Source organism: Pagrus major, chromosome 21 (assembly GCF_040436345.1).
Source record: "Pagrus major chromosome 21, Pma_NU_1.0".
In the NCBI taxonomy this organism is placed as follows: domain Eukaryota; kingdom Metazoa; phylum Chordata; class Actinopteri; order Spariformes; family Sparidae; genus Pagrus; species Pagrus major.
Genome location: NC_133235.1, coordinates 14,002,207 through 14,019,385, shown reverse-complemented (window position 1 = coordinate 14,019,385; position 17,179 = coordinate 14,002,207). Strand labels below are relative to the sequence as shown.

At 41.6% G+C, this 17,179-nt stretch overlaps 1 protein-coding gene across 1 annotated transcript in view; it reads right to left on the bottom strand.

The window, feature by feature from the left end:
• The window catches only part of lig1 (ligase I, DNA, ATP-dependent), a 53,617-nt gene that overhangs the window by 15,295 nt on the left and 21,143 nt on the right, over positions 1-17,179 (bottom strand). Inside the window, exons 17-23 of the mRNA XM_073490459.1 lie at positions 17,000-17,115; positions 13,884-13,979; positions 8,494-8,604; positions 6,940-7,011; positions 4,857-5,001; positions 4,171-4,253; positions 2,691-2,843 (exon numbers count right to left, since the gene is read on the bottom strand). Of these exons, the coding sequence (XP_073346560.1) occupies positions 2,691-2,843; positions 4,171-4,253; positions 4,857-5,001; positions 6,940-7,011; positions 8,494-8,604; positions 13,884-13,979; positions 17,000-17,115 (776 nt within the window). The remainder of the gene's footprint in view (positions 1-2,690; positions 2,844-4,170; positions 4,254-4,856; positions 5,002-6,939; positions 7,012-8,493; positions 8,605-13,883; positions 13,980-16,999; positions 17,116-17,179) is intronic.

Genomic DNA, 17,179 nt, shown 5'->3' with positions numbered 1-17,179 from the left:
AAATGTACAATATTTCACTGGGCACGTCTCTGTAACCTCACGTGTGTGACGGTGTTTGTTCTGCCCTCTTCTACCATGGGTGAGTAGTCTATATAATTAAATCGTTTTTTCGCTGTCTGTTTAAAGGGTCTCGATAGATGATACTTCCGACTTTGTTGTGCTGTAGATCCTGATTCTGGCCAGGATGTTTTAGTCTGAAAATTGTCTGACTTCCTGTCTCGCTCAAGCTGCTCTCTGCAGCTTGACATGGCTGCTGTCCTCCTCTGTCAATCATGGACTATGTGCGTATTTTCTGCAGAGCTGAGCTGAGAGCAGCTCCTAGGACGATGCTGAAAGTCACTGTGGCGCAGCTGGTGGAAAAGCAGACATTGTCTAGAACGGCAGAGCTTATCACGGCTGTAACACTACACAGATGTGCCTGATGAAATCTGGGCGTATGGTGGCTGGCTAGCAAAGCTTTGTCCTGCTAAAAGCTGAAGATTGATCGATGGGTGAATGTCATGATATTATTGGTAGCACACGTAATATTAAGAGGAAGAAAATGATTGGATTTTGATATAAGAATTACAAGAAATATGCACAATATGACTGGGGATGTTATCTTAAAGGCATTTTTCATTTCATCTTGACTTTAAGTACAAAACTTGAGTAAAATTTTTTAACATGTCAGCAACATCAACTTTTTTGCCATGTATTTGTGAGAAGGCAAAGTAAACAAATGATATTACCTGTAATTTCCACATCGCTGCAGGTTTCTTTTCCACTCATATGAAAGAAGTAAACGGAGGCGCATCACAACATGCCAGTCCACCACTTCATTTTGAAATAAACTGATTTTGGCTTGCTTATGAAGACTGCAGTCCTCTGTGTACTTTCTGAATATTACTTAAGTTGCTGTGCATGGGGGAGGTGATGCACCAACACAACTTTAAGAACAAGGTGTAACTGCCAAGTTATCCACACATTTCTGAGATCAGACAGGAATGCCAGCCAGGACAGCTCCGAATGGAAATTTGTGGATTTCATCAAAATTGAGCTGCAAGTGTGAGTTCATAAAACCTGGTGTGACTGGATGCACCAGGTCAAATAGACTGACAGGTGCGACTGAAAGCTCAGTCAGAATCTGTTTAGCCTTGACAGTTTAAAAAATGATGACTATGTAAAAACAAAAAGCTCTTATTTTGAAAAATATCTGAAAATTGAAGGTTTCCAAAACACTGGAGCCAGCAGCTATCCAAGCAAAGAAGACTAATGTGAAAATCAATACCAGACAACAGGCAAGAGCTCTTCATCTGACATTTTTCACATTTTACACAGCAAGTGGTGTCTTTTGTTGTGCAATTCAAACACAACATCCATCCTCACCCCACTTATCCAGGATAGCCATCTCAAGTGTGAAAACATTCTCCAAAGAGAATTTATTTATGGCAGAAGCAGTGAGAACATGGAGAAACCACCCGCACTGCATTAAAGAGTTAACACGGCAATCTAACCACGCTTTAACCTCAGTCGGCTCAGTGGAGCTGCTCAGTGGAGCTGCTCAGTGGAGCTGCTCAGTGGCCGACAGCAGAGCGCTGCGGTTATACCACCGGGCTCCCAGGTGTGACTGTGAAAGTGATGCGGGCGGTGCTGGAAAGTGTGTGTGTGTGTGTGTGTGCTCGCCGCTCACTAAAGCCGTTTTCCATGGTTAAAGACATAAAAGTTACACAGAGAGAAATGGAGATGGGAGGTTTTTGTAGGACAGAGAAGAGACAGAATTTATGCTCTCTGGTGAAGTCGTACTCCAACTTGTTCACGCTTTCATTATCTCAAACACACACACATAAATACACAAAAGTGGTCACGCTTGCTCCAATATGTGCTTACCACTTATCCTAAGATGCACCCAGTCACGCCTCCACACACACTTTTTTCCTCCAACTCAGGTTTGAGAGGAAAAGTGACAGTTCAAAAAGCACACACACAACTGCACACTAGATACAACAAACACATCCAAAACACACTCAGCGGGAACGCAAAAACACCCCCGCAGCGCACACACACACACAAACAAACACACTATCAAGAGACATGAGCAGAAAACACTCAACAGTTTATGGCTCCTTACCACAAAGATTGGAGATACATTTAGCAAAAAAGAGAAACAAGACAAACAAAACACTCTGTTGTGATATGTGATCATGATTCATAATGCACATTTTTGTCAGGGTTGCCTCCCAAAGGTTACATATTAAAATACATGAACTGCCAGAGGGGAAATTAAATAGATTAACAGTTTGAACTTCAAGATTCAACTGCTGCCTCAAAATGTTGACAAATATGTCAAGGCCAGAAATATAAAATCGGTTTCTCTGGAGGTGTTTAATGTGGGTGCCTCGGCTGTTTAAAATATATGTATGTGCTCTATGCCCCTGCGGTTATACAGCAGGGCAATAAAAAAAACAGTGAACAGCAGCATGTTAAAGAGGGCAAACCTTTATAAATTTATAAAAACAATTCAGCCAAATCAAACCAACACTTGCAAGCAACAAAGAGGCTTTGATACTTTCTACACTGATGAATTAAGGTTAACTATGGTCCCGACTGCAGGACAGGGTAACATAAACTCAGAGGGCCATAGGCCTGTATTCTGTGGCGTATTAAACCATGTGTTGGCTGTATCGTAAAACAAGAACTGTACAGACACACACCTTGCAGACAGACTGGAACTCCTCGTTTTCCTCGTCGTAGCAGGCCAACAGGAAGCCACCATATGTGCCCGTCCTCTTGCCTTTTCCGAGGTAGGCACCGATCACACACAGGTCCACTGTGTCGCCAACCCCTTCCAGATAGTCCTTTTTCAGCTGAGGGGAGGACAACAGCATGAGAGAGATATCGCTGTGTGTCATGATGTAAGACACTGGATAAGACAACAGACAAATGTGAGTAAAAATGCATCTCAATATTAATAAAATAAACAAAAAGGTATTAATGTTCTTTACATTAATTGGATGCCAAAGGGAACAAATAAATGCTATTTATTAGCAATGTGAACTGTCAGAGGTCCAAACCCAAAAGCTTTAAAATGCTGACAAGATAATGGTCTTAAAAATATTCTTGTAAAAATGATGATTGTTATCTAATAGGATGTTTGTAAAATGTTGCTGTCACAATGTCAGACATTTACTGTTCATCCATACGAGGATCATTTTCAGAGATTCTATTTATTTGTATTTTGCATTAATAAAATGTTACCAGGACAGGGAACTAAATTAAGACCTTACAGGTTTTGTTCAGACTGCAGGCAAATGAGATTTGTTTCTCAATTCAGATCTATGCAGCTGCAATCACTGCAATGCTATTTCCAAGTGATCGGAACGGATTTGCGTGTCATTCACCAACCTATCTGCATGGGTTGTAGCGATAACAAAATAGGCGTTAGTAACTACATATGCTGGTGATGCGGCTTTCCAACACAGACGCATGAGCTTTCAACTTTGCCTGTACAGGAGCCTGCCTCAAAGTATGAGCAGACAGTTTATTTCTGCATCCGTCCACAGACTGTTGTCCGCTGTCATGTTGTCCTTCACACCGAGGCGCACTGATGCGCTTCAGTCACTCTGGATTTGATGTCATCGTATGTGTCACCCTCACCAATCTGACTGGAATCACATTGCAGATGACGCATTTCACGTGGCTTGTTGCTGTCCAGACTTTTATACAAATCAATCTGGATATGGCAAAAAAACGATCTGGGTTGGCAGTCTGAACAAGACCTTACAGTCAGAGTTGCACACCTCATTTTTCAGAATCAGAATCAGAATCAGCTTTATTGGCCAAGTATGTGAAACACAAACAAGGAATTTGACTTGGTTTTTTCTTCGCACACAATGTACATAGACATAGACATGAACATAAACAAACATAACAACATTCAACTAGAAGGAACAAGAACAACAAAGAACAGTGAGTTAAAAGGTGTTCAGAAGTCCGGACTATTATAAATATATAAATATATATTTAAGTATATTTATATTATATTATTTACAGTGTGGATATATGTTGTATGTATTTCTGTGATAAGACAACAAAGAGAACAATGTGGCACACATGCTTTCGAGTCAGTGTGTACCCACATTGTGTTGCATGTAAATGTGTATAGGAGTTACTGTACTACTGTGTCACACAAACCTTGAGCCAGTTATGAGAGCGCTTGGCAATTTCATAGGTGGCATCCTTCTCCAGAGTCTTCACCATTAGGCCTTCGCAGGAGTCTGAACACACACACACATATTAATACACCAAAACACGATTCTAGTCGTGCAGAAAGGAAATGAACAGATTATCTTTCAGATAAATGTAAGGTCTTTGTTTCCTTCTGAGAGACACACACTCACACAAACACAAAAGGGTTCCCGACACAAAGAGCCAGTAGGACAAGGACACAGGTATATAACTCACACACACAAGAAAACTCAATTACACAAGTCACTGTTCTGTTGCTGTGACACACACACACACACACACACACACACACACACACACACACACACACACACACACAACTAACACATAAATACAACTAACAAACAGGCCAAACAATGAGACAGCAGGCAGGGAAACAAGGACACAACTACTACACACACCCGTCATGCAATTTACACATGAAGGTAAGGGCACTAATGAAATGAAACACACAGGCAACTCACCCACACACAAAGAGATTCAAGACACACAGGGACATCAGACAGGAAAACAAGTACACAGTTAGCACACACACACACAAAGAGAAAAAGTTCAAGACAAAAAAAGTATGAAAATCTGTCTCGTCTCACAAACATACAAACACAAACACAAACACACACACACACACACACCTCGGACAGACTGCTCCAGGAACTCTGCAATGGTGTCGGTGTTGTCGGAGTCGATGGATCGGGCGAACACAAACTCCCCCTCCACCTCTGAGAAGCTTTCTTTCAGCAGAGCCCGACGCCGACACAACGGCTGTCGCACCAGGGACTACACACAAACACAAACACACACACACACAAACACCATTACAAATGGCAAAACTGTGTATCATTACAACCATTTCCTCTTCATAGCTTGGAGCCTTGCAATGACAAGGATGAAATGCCATCTCCACTAGCTACCCACACACACACAAACACACGTCTCAGAGTATACTCACAGATACACAGTCACGACAGCTTTGAACGCACATGCAAACACCCACACACACACATACTGTACAGTCTCAAACCGCGAGAACACACACATTCTCGGTTGCACACAATAACTAGGAGCAGATTTCAAACCACCTACTGTATTTTTCGGGGCATTTTGAATTTGTTTATTAAAAAATTGAATGAAATGAGCTCAAATTCTTCTAAATATCACGAAACAGCTTTGTCGAAACGGAAAAGGACTTACATCTTTACAAAAAGGAAACACTAGAAGTTGACAGATGCAGGATTTTCCAATTAATGATGTTGGCAGGGTCTGCAGCTTCCTCATATTTATATTTATATTTATATTTATACTCTCTTTTAAAAGGGGTACTATGTAGTTTTGGAGAAGAATACTAAGGAGGTAATATTACAAATTCAATAACAATAACACAATAACACTGTTTGAAGCTAGAAAGGTGGCAGGGTCCTCCATATATAAACAAAGTAAACAGTATGAAATTTGTGTTGTCCTTTGTGGTCGGTTTGTTTTTTCAGTTTATTCAGTCATGAAATAGAGAGTTTGTTTATTTAGTTTGTTTAGGCATAAAAAAAGTCAGTCAATAAAGATCTTTCTCTTCTGGTAAAAAATGTTTCCCCAAAACTACATAATGCACCTTTAATTTGCAACAATACAGATGGAGTCTCAGCCTTAAAACAAGATGTGTAATATGTGTTTAACTATGGATTATTAGCTCCTCCTGTTGTCTTTAAACCTGCAAAATTTCCCAAAATAGCATCAAGGACATGACCTTGCTGTCGTCAGCTGTAGCTTTAGTCCTGCTAGCAGCCCCTAATGGTTGGCTGAAAGTTGGAAGGGAGGGTTCTGTAGGGGGGGGGAGCATAAACAGCCCTCTCCCGTCCAACAATAGAGTTAGCAGTGACGAGGACTGCAGCGCACAGGGAATTACACAGTAACAATTTGTAGAAAAAGGGGAAAGAATTAATTAAAAATAAAAAAAAATGAATTTTAAAAAGCGCAACAGCCCAAAATAAGACAGAAAGGATGAGTGTACAGAGACAAATTAATTCATAACATTTACATAAATGTCATATTAGGTGGGAAGCAGCAATGAAATGGCACAACTAAAGAGTCACTGGTACTTGTTTAATTCTGTAATTGTGTTCCGGTCCACTTGGGAAAACTCACACAGCATTGGCTGATGGAAACTTTACTGATTTGCATTTTCTTTGGCTGACTTTTAGGAAATTAGCTTTAAAAAGTGTGTATTATTTAGAGGGAATCATACACATTCTCAATCCCACACAGTCACAATTACCACCCACAACACACACACACACACACACACACACACACACACACACACACACACACACACACACACACACACACACACACACACACACACACACACACACACACACACACACACACACACACACACACACACACACACAGACAGACAGTCTCAAAAAGACACCGACTCTCCCTCTCATACACACAGACTCAGAGACAGTCTCAGACAGACACACACACTCAGACACACTCCGCTGGAATTACAATGAGCGTTACAATCATTATCTAGTTACGGCCTCCAGTAGCACCATCATTGGCATTCAGGGACGCTGTTGGCATCTCAGCGGGTCGACGAGCACGCGGGCGCGCTCGCAAACAATAAACTCGCACGCACATGCCAGTTTTAAATGACAATGGCAGCGCTGAGAGAGATCTTAGGGTTATAGTTGCCTCACCAGCACCGGATCTTACCTCGCCATTGAGATAGAGGAGGTCAAAGGCGTACACACACACTTGGACTTTGATCTCTGAGGCATCCACATCCTGCAGGGAGGCATCAAATCACACACACAAAAATACATTTAAATATTTTTTCCTTGACAAAAATATGCAAATAGACGCATCTTATTCACAAATCGCTACATACAACCTTGGGACTTGTTACAAAGAGCTCTTTGATTTCCGCCCATTCATCTTAAAGTTAACCAAGCTGCCTTCCTGTCTCCCCCACCTAACTTTTAACAGCATCGCACCTCCTTGTTGTCTGCCTCCCTCTCTTCCTGCTCCTCAACTTATTTCACTCACCTCTCCTGCCTTTCCATCTCCTACTCTCACCTCTCTTGCACTTCGTCCTGTTTATTCTACTCTTGTTTCATCCTGTCAGCCTCTTGAGTCTCGACTCAGCCTCATTACAAAGTTTCCACCGCGGCCTTGATATAAAATTCCAGGATTTTTCCATAAAAAGCTACATTGAATTCCAAGATTGTGTTGCATCAGTCATCATTAATCCATTACTGGGTTTGTGTATAAAGTCCCTCTTGTCAACGAGTGATTTACTAAATCAGGTTGTACCATTAAAACTTAAAAGCATTGTGTTGACTTTTTCACTACAGACATGATCCACACAGCAATATCTGCTTTAAGAAAACATTTCACCAATATTTGATGACATTAGAAAAAACTTCTATGATCAGTGGTGGAGGGATGTAGTCAAGAAAGCATGAAATACATCTGCCATCTCAAACCTGAAAGATTTCTCTCCTGATGTATCCCTCTTCTCCTTCATTCTCCTTTTAACTCCCTTATTACTTTCCCCCCGCCGCCCATTAATGATGTTTAATTAGTCCGTATCAGGTTTCATCTCCTCTTCTGAAATATTTCATTTCAGCAAGAACGTGCATGGTAGTAAAACAGTGATGTTGTTACAAAATGCCAGAAGCGCAGTACAATCAATTTGTGCATCAAACCATCATTACAAATAATCATGATTTCATAGTGGCGGTAACAGTATCTAGCAAAAAATCATCAGGATAATCATTTTCAGCCGTTTTCATCATCTCGTTCTCCGTATTTGCACTCTCATTTCTCTTTTTCCTAATTTACAAAGAGGTCATCATGCATACAAAAAGACAAGGTAAAAGGAACGGTTTCACGCTAATGTGATTGGTGTAGTGGAAAGAGGCCGTTATTCTGATCAAAACTGAAAAAACACCATGCTGACATTTGCAATCTCACAACCCCCCCTCTCTCTCCTCGATCCATTTGATTCTTCTGTCTCGTACTTATCAACTCCCCCCCTTTCTGTCTGCTCTTTCTCCGTCCATCTCCCTCCGTCTGCCGGATCATTTCACTCTATTATCTACCTCTCCTCTACCTTCTGGTCTTTATCTCTGTCTTGTTTTCTCTCTTCAACCTTTTCACTTCCTTTTTCTGTCTCTCATCATCTCCAACTTTCTACCCTTTTAACATCCCGAGCACTTCACATATTCTTCTCCTACTTTAATATACTCTCTCTCCATTCCATACCTTTCTCTTACGGGTGGTGAGGACCTGGAATGGTTGGATCTGTTTCTTCTCGCGATCCCAGGCTACTGCCTCCGAGTCCAGGACGCAGGATACCACCGATTCCTTCTTCACCTTTTAGAAAAATAATGAAGACACAGCAAAATAGAATTATAAAACAAGAGATTATTATTCAGTGGAGAGATGAGGAAGGCTATTCAAAATTAAAAAAAAAAAAGAAGAGGAGGTTATTTGCCAATCTGCATATAAGAAACATCTGCTGCAGCAATCAGAGGATTGTCTAGAAGCTTCATTAAAATAAAACAAACTTGGAGATTTAAACTGAGTACAAGACTTAACGTGGAGTTTTTTAAAGGCCTGGATCCAAGCAATCAAATTGAAGACACGTTCAGGCAGTTTCAGGACCTACAGCTGCCCTCAATTTGTTGCCAAATGCTTTAGGAGTCAACACATTAACATTTTTTCTCCCCACTACTCTTAAGTAGGCATGTCTATTGCTACCATCTCTTCTACTCAACCAGTTACCCAAGTGTTAAACACACCCACTCTTTTGGTCGGATGCCCACGCTGTGCCAAAAGCAAAATTCTACACCAGGGACATTTTGCAGTTTGCTTCTCGGTTTGTTTGTTTTTCATTTCTGCATTAACTAAAAGGCTTTGGCAGCGGCGATTTCCTCGTGCAGGAGAAACACTGACAGGGTTTAGGCCGTGGATAAACCATCTACGGGCAGATTATATTGACTATTGCAGCTGATTTCCAAGATGAGACAGAGTGGCTGCTAATTATCTGAGCCACCAAATCCTGTGTGTGAAGCTAAGGAATGTTAATCTCTTGCGTCCTGGTCGATTTGGGGCCACGAGGATGCTTTAAATGTACACCTTGAACCAGATTGAGAGCAGATCAGTGAGATAAATCTGAAAGGTGATCTGAGAGAGCCAATCAGAGTTAAAAGCAAGAGCCACCTTGGAGGTAACAGGTTGTTTGGAAACAGCTAAATACATCAAATATAACCAGTTATACTCATAAGGTCATTAGGCTAAGTAATACATTAATTACCAATTAATGTATTTGTATTAACATTAATGTTAATGTATTAATATTAATTCATAATTAGAAGCATTAAGGCACCATGGTAGCTTCAGGAAAATTAGTTTTCCCTCATTAATATGCAAAATAATGCAGCAAGGTGCTGCAAAATCTAATCAGACCATCTCTTCTATGCAGTGTTGGTGTGAAGTTTCACTCTGGCATTGTTCATGAAAATGAGTCAACACACAGCCATGACAACATAATGTGAGGACTAAAGATGCAAATTTCAATTTAAGCAATTTCTTTCATCAATTGTCTGCCACGTTAATGGTCAGCAATCGATTTCCTTGATGAAAGCTTCGATTAAACAACTGACAGGGGCTATTTTTATAGCACAATCACAGGAAATTAAATGGCATAAATTAAAAGTCACACATTAAACAAATGCAAGAAAATGTGTTTCCAGCTCAAATTAAATAAAATGAAATGATGCCATCACTTAAAAAGGGTGCATCGTTCACACGGCATGCAAATGAAGCACAAGAAGCCAAACTTTCTACTCTGCTGAACTGTTTCTTCACCTTAAACTCAAAACAGGATGAGGTAATGGTGAGAGGCAGCAAAGGAGAGAGGTAAAAAAAAAAAAAAAATAGACGAGAAGTCTACGGGTTAAGGGTGTAGAGCGAATGAGAAGATGGAAGATGAGTATGAGAGGAAAACAAGAGAAATGTGAAAGAAATAGTTTTAAAAAGGGAGGGAGATGTGTGGAAAAACAGTGAGAAAGATAAATGGTGAGAAGGTAGACGGGAATAAAGAGGAAGCAAAAACAAAAAGGTGAGAAGACGGCAGTCAGGAGCATCGACAGGCAACGAAGAAAAAGAGCGAGTGTGGGTATGGAAGGAGTGTAGAGGGAGAGAGAGGAGTGGTGAGAGGAGGAGAAGGGTACGAGAGGCAGACCTAAAAGGTAAAATTGCAAGACAGGTTGTATCAAAGTGCTGGAAAAAGATGAGAGGAAGAGGAGAGACAAGAATGAATGAGATAAGAGTGAGAAGAGAGGAGAGGAGATGGAGACGGAGACGGAGAGGTGAGAGGAGATCAGCGAGTAGTGAGGGACCCAACAGGTATCATCAAGAAGTAATGAAGAAGAAAGAAGAGAGAAATGATCAGATGGAGAGAAAGAAGAAAGCGTCAGGTGGACAGAGAGAGCAATAAGGTGAGAGCGAGAGACAAAGAGCTGTGTAGCTTTAAAAGTTCTGAAAAGAAAAATGAAAATCAGTGTGAGAGTGAAGTGAGAGGGCAGATGTGAAATGATGAGATACAGGGTGCGAGAGAGAAGACTGAGGGAGGGGGTGGCAGGCGCTGAGAAGTAAACTTTTCGGATGCTGTCATGACCTAATGCTGTATGTCAATAGGCAAGGAGGCGGTGGGTGGATGGGGAGGTTTACTTGTACTGCACAGCCATGAGCAACCAAAGCCAGTCAAGTCATGCTGGCACAAAGTTATTGGTTTACCACAGGAGAGCACGGCGAGAGAAAAGAAGCGTTTTTTACCTTGATGTTTTGGAGGTGAGCTGGTTCACACAGTACAGAATGAGCACTTCTAAAATCCATGGCTGTTTTCATATTTTACCAATGCGCCCTGTGATATTTTAAAATTCATTCACTGACCAATGTGGCTTTCCCATGCACATGTGCCGACTAGGCTGGACTCGGCACGTCAGCCCAAAGCGGCACGGATTTTAATTTCTACTACAACGAGGCTACCTGCATAAAGGTGTGCCTTTAAATGATGATTTGCTCGTCTAGAGTAGTGGTTAAAGGAGAGCTTTGAATACTCCTCCTCCACAAAATCATATCGAAAAATAGCTGCTAACAAAGTTCTGCTAATTCATAAATTTAATTTCCATAAATTCTTCACAATAAAAGTCCCCTGTTATTTAGTTATTAAAAAGCTTTTATCATAAAGCTGCAAAATCAGGAATGTTGGGTTTTTCCACCAGCAGTAGCTTAATACGACTTCTGAATCAGCCGAAAGCAAACACGATAAAACTGTAAAAAACAGTAGATGTGGGACTCCTCAATTCATCACTCCCCATCCCAATTCACTCCACAAAATAGTTAATTTTTGTTTTGTATTGTTTTTCTCTTACGTAGCACAAAGAAACTTATGCTTTGCAAACAGTTTCGTAAAAAGGCAAACAAATTAGCCGTGTAACCTTGTGTTTAAAAGCACAAACAGGGATGCTGGAGAGAAAACAAAATTCAATCCACAGAGATTCAGTCAGAAACTACAAAAATGACTGTGAGAACACAGAGACTTTTAAAAACACCTTTCTCTTGGGTTCGGGTGCGCTTTGTCCCGCTTCAGAGATGGTCCAATTCAGGCCTGGCACAGCTCAACTCGTTGAGGGCTGTCAATTGATCAAATTATTTAATTGTGGTTTATCACATGATTGTCCATGGTTAACTCGCAATTAATCGCATATTAATCACACATTATTTTATCTGGTGTAAATGTACCTTAAAATATATTTTTCAAGTTTTTAATACTCTTATCAATGTGGGAGTGGACTAATATGCTTGCTTTATGCAAATGTGTTTATTATTATTGCAACAATCCAAAACAATGAAAAATACTGTCCAGAATATTATCCAGAATAACCTCAAGCCCAACAAGCAACAACAGATGGGCATATTGACCTGAGTGTAACACTCCTCCGTAATACTAACGCAACATAGTGTCCAACTTTACACTACACAAAAGTTAACTAAGCAATGTTAATGGGCCTGCAAGCTGCAGCCACCCATTTAGCTATCACTGTTGACAGAGTTGTCCAGGCGTCTCCCTTGCAAACTATACAGTGTGGTCTGCCTTTGGAGAGGGGGAGGAGGGCTTTCTGCATCAGCTGTGCGCTTGACCAGCAAGTTGTATTTGAGACTCGACGCACTCCGGTGGTAACTCAGTTCACATCGACAGTAAATGCAAATAACTTTGTTCTTGTCGAGAGAATCATCTGGCAGGGCTTTGAAGCTGAACTTTCAAAAGACCCTTTTCTTTATCCATTTCTGCTCAAGGAGGTTTGTTCCTGCTGCCATCCACAACATTACTGCTGTACTGCTTCTTGACTTCCCAAACTACGGGGCGGGCAAAGGGTCATAACGTGCGTGCGTTAATTGTACATCAAAAAAATTAACGCTGTTAAGTGGAATTAGCGTTAACACGTTATCATCGCAATAACTTTGACAGCCCTACACAGTGTCACAATTTAGGAATCAGGTTTTTTATGCTGAATAAAAACCCAGCCTTTAGTTGTTTAGTTTTCTTAAATTGTTTGTTTTTCAGCTCAGGAGAGTTCTTATAGTAAGTAGTAAAAGGTGTGAACTGTCCAGTAAGGATGTGTTTGACCTGAAAACGACATGCATAGTAGAAAACTGGAGAGAAAAAAGAACACCCTCGAATAATTGTGTGAAACAGGTCGCTGAACTTGTTTGGAGAAACAAACACATTGTATTTTTGGAAGCAGAATACAGAGTCTAGGAGAGGTGAAACTATTTCCTCTTATAAATTGGAGCTCTACAGTATGCCTTAATAAATTCGAGCAAAGGGACCCATTAGCAAAATGCTCCGACTATACTGCGATTCATCAGATTCATTAACTCGCCTTGATAGAGCGGATGGGAATAGCTTTTAATATTATTGACATTTCAATAATGGCTGTGTACTCGACATAGTCTTGAAAACAACAACGGTGAATGAGACAGGAAGAGAGTGGAGACTTTATTGCGGATCCTTAGTGAAGCAGAAAAACACACTCAGCAGGTGTCGAGGTAGTGCGCGCTCAGATAACCCCCAGGCCAACTGCCAAAATCCTCAGGTACTGGTGATCTCTTTCTCTCTCCCCACGCAAGCAGAAGCCCGCTAATTCAACAAGCCTGCCCACAACTGCACTGTGAATTAAACAGACGTTGTTTTTACCATGTATTAGGGAGATGTAGTTTCATGACAAGTGGTCTAAATTCCATCCTTTCTGAGTACAAAAGAAATTGAATGGCCAGTGGTAGCTTTTGGCGACTGAAGGGAAACAAGAGGATAAGGAAGGGTAAGGACGAACAAAGGAGTAAATAAACTTTGAAGAGGAGTTTCACACAGAGGCAGACTGGAGGAGTGGGCAGAAGAAAAGCAGACAGATGAGTGAGTCGATGAGAAAAAGAGGCAAAATGAACGACAGAGAGAGCAAGTTAAATGTGTGCAGTTGTTATCCACACTGCTGCAGAAGACCTCATTTGACAATCACGGCTCAGACCGACTCTCCTGTCTCTCCCAGGGGCTGAGCTGCAGCGCTCTGTGTGTTCAAGAGTTTTACCTTGGGAATGCGAGAGATGATGTCGGGGTATTTGCTGGTGTTGTCTTCCTGGTTGCGGCTGAATATTCGAACCTCGCCGCTCTCCAGAATATGAATCTGTGGGGAAAAATATAAAAGCAAACTCGATGAATAAAATAGAGACAAAATCTAACGCCGGGAGCTCAGATTTGATGATCAAGTCTGACAGATGGATGAGTGAATAATGCATGTAGTAAAGGAGGAACAAGCGCCAATACAAACAGTGGACACATGAAATTAAAATCACAACCAGAGCATACAACAAACTAGATCACAGTCAGACTACACAATAGTTTTGTCTTTTGAGCCGGTCACTGTGTCAGACTGGGTGATCATAAGGTAATAAAATGCTGCGACTTGGCCGAGGGCCATGGCAGAATACCAGCTGGCCCCCGACCAATCAAAGCTGGCCTTCTTTCACGACTTGCATAAGGTACATGGCCGGGGTCATCTGTACAGTCTTCACTGTCCCATCTGACAGCAACAACAACGACTGTTTCTGTACATAAATATGGTTTTCTGACATGGGTTTTGTCCAACCAACAATTCAAATCCCAAAGATTGTCTTATAATATAATGTACATGATGTTTTATAGCCCCTTTTGACCAAAGCGAACAACGTGCTGGTTCAGAGTTGAGTGACATCATTCAGTCCCTGTGTATCTCCAGTTTCCCGGCATAGGTAGAATAAACTATGGCGGACTACACTGACTCTTTACAAGTGTTGCTCCTGGCTTTGCATGCCTACATTGGCATCAAAACATAACTGATCCTCAGACCACTGTTGCTTCAATTTGGCATCAATGGTGAAAATCTTTTGTTTATTCTCCCGTGGATAAGTCAGAACACACTAGCTCTGGTTTTTAGAAATGGCGGTCATAAGCGGTTTTGGTTGGTCCTTGGTCACGATAAACACAGCCCCTGGCGTAAGCGGTTCTTTGTTCTCGACCAGCAAAGTGTTTGTGCCACTGTGGAACCAGTTTTTTTGGTTGGGAGCAAGTTCTTGGACTTTCAAACCGCAAAGAACTGGTTCCAGAGTAGGCACTGGCGCCAAACCAGCACCTTCACCGTCTTGGCTGGAAACAGGTATTAGTCAGGTGTTGGGCCACCACATGCTGCCAGAAGAGCTTCAATACACCTTGGCAGTGATACTACAAGTTGCTGGAACTGTACTGGAGGGGTGGAACAATCATTTTGAGAGCTTTGTCTAACAGGTTGGCTCATAATCTCCGGTACCTGGTGACTGGAGGCTATAACTTATGATTCACATCATTTGTACACTGTGGTTGGGGGCATTGTCATCCTGGAAGAAACCAGGATATAAATGATTCAACATAGAGTAGGATTGAGGTGATCACTCACAGCAACTTTGTATTGATTTGCAGTGACCCTTCCCCTCTGAGGGCACAAGCAGACCCAAACAATGCAAGTAAAATGTCACTGCCACAATGTTTCTCCACTCATTTATTCAGGTGTATCTTAAACATTTCACCTGCCTGTATCTCTCTCAACCTCAACTCTGTATGACTGGCATCCTTGAGTTCGAGTCTGTCCTCTTTCTAGGTTTAAGGTTGGCCCAGATATATATTCCTCAAATATGTTGGCAATTCATTCAACAGTGTCATTCAGTTTCTCGTTCAGTTTGTCATTCAGTGTAACTTTACTGTTGGGGCCTGGATGATGGGTCCCTTCTCTGTTGCTCTTCCTGTCTCTCTCACTGTTACACTCTTACTGTCTTGGAAGTTTTTCCCTTATCCGAACCGAGGGTGTAAGGTTATAAAGGGTGTCAGCTAGAAAAGCCTAAATTCTCCATTCAAGAACTTTATGGTCCATTCTGGCCAGTTGAAGCTTTGGCTCACTAATTAGGTGAACCAAAAGACACAAGCTGTCGTGTTGTCTGTCCTGTTATCTTTGCTTTGCCTTTATGTTATGTCTCCTTTAATTATTAGTTCTTTCTTAATGTGGATTGTAGCCAACTACTATGTGATGTGCAGTGGGCTTATTAATTGCTCATGTAATTCATGCTATAATGTTCCTAATTTATATACATTGACTTTACAAAATACGTCCTTTCATTTGATTTTAAACACTTGGCCAGGGACAACAAATAACTTTTGTCCATTAACATTTTTGCTTTTAGTTTCTTTTGATCGATGAGCATCACCTCAGATAAATAAATGTATAAAATGGAAATAATCAAACATATACAATCCCTTACTTGGCTGATTAGATGAAACACATGCTCCCATGTAATACATACAGTTATTTTGATTCATTAAATGCAACACAGGCAGCAACAGACTTTATCGTGGTTATTAAAAAAAATCTAAACACACACACACACACGCACACACACACAAACACACACACAAGAGAGGGAGTGTTTGACTGAGTTGGTGTACCATGAGTCCCTCTGCTGGCTGTTCGAGGTAATGTCCACTGCAGTGAGACCAGAGGGACAGGGGGAAGGGAGGGAGGAAGAGGAGGAGGACGTCATGTGGATCGCTCGCTTCGTCTTCATCCTCTCTCTGTTTCTGTTTCTGTTTCTCTCTCGGCTCATCTCTCTTCTTCTTGATTCAACTCAGTTCAAAGGCACTTTATTGGCATGACTGACCAAAATTAACAATACAGCTGGAGGGGTTTACATTACAATCTCTCTCGTGCTGCGTCTCTTCATGTCTCTCTCTCTGGAAAATTTCCTCAGCCCCATTGCCGTCTCCCCTTAATTCTTCCTACATTCGTCTCTCTCTCCTCTTCACTGTCTCTATCCTCCTTTCGTCACCTCTCTCCATCTCCCACCTTCGCTCCCTATTCTACTCTCTGGTCGACAGTGGCAGAAGTAGCTTGCTCTGCCTACAGGCCCAAGTGTTTATCTTAAAAGAAAAAGGCAGCACAAGCATGCAAGCAGTGTACCAAAACACCAAGCTGGTGAGCACACAGTCAAGAGTCACAGAGCAGCAATACCTCACACTCAAATAACACAGCCAAAAGGTATATGCATACTTAATTCAGCAGGCATATGTTCACCGCCTTACGCAAGACAAACAAACACTTGTACTCTGTCACTTCACTACCTACATGCACACAAACACACACACCTGTGCACGCTCTCCATCGTATTTGTACTCGCAGGTGAACGCCGCCTCGTCAAACCTCTTCATCACCTCGCCGACACCTTTGGTTGGGTGAGCCAACATGGGTCTCAGCGGTACGCCTGGGAGAAGAAAGGTGGTCAGAGGTTTGGAGAATGTAAACAGCTAAAAACAGCAGGACACCAA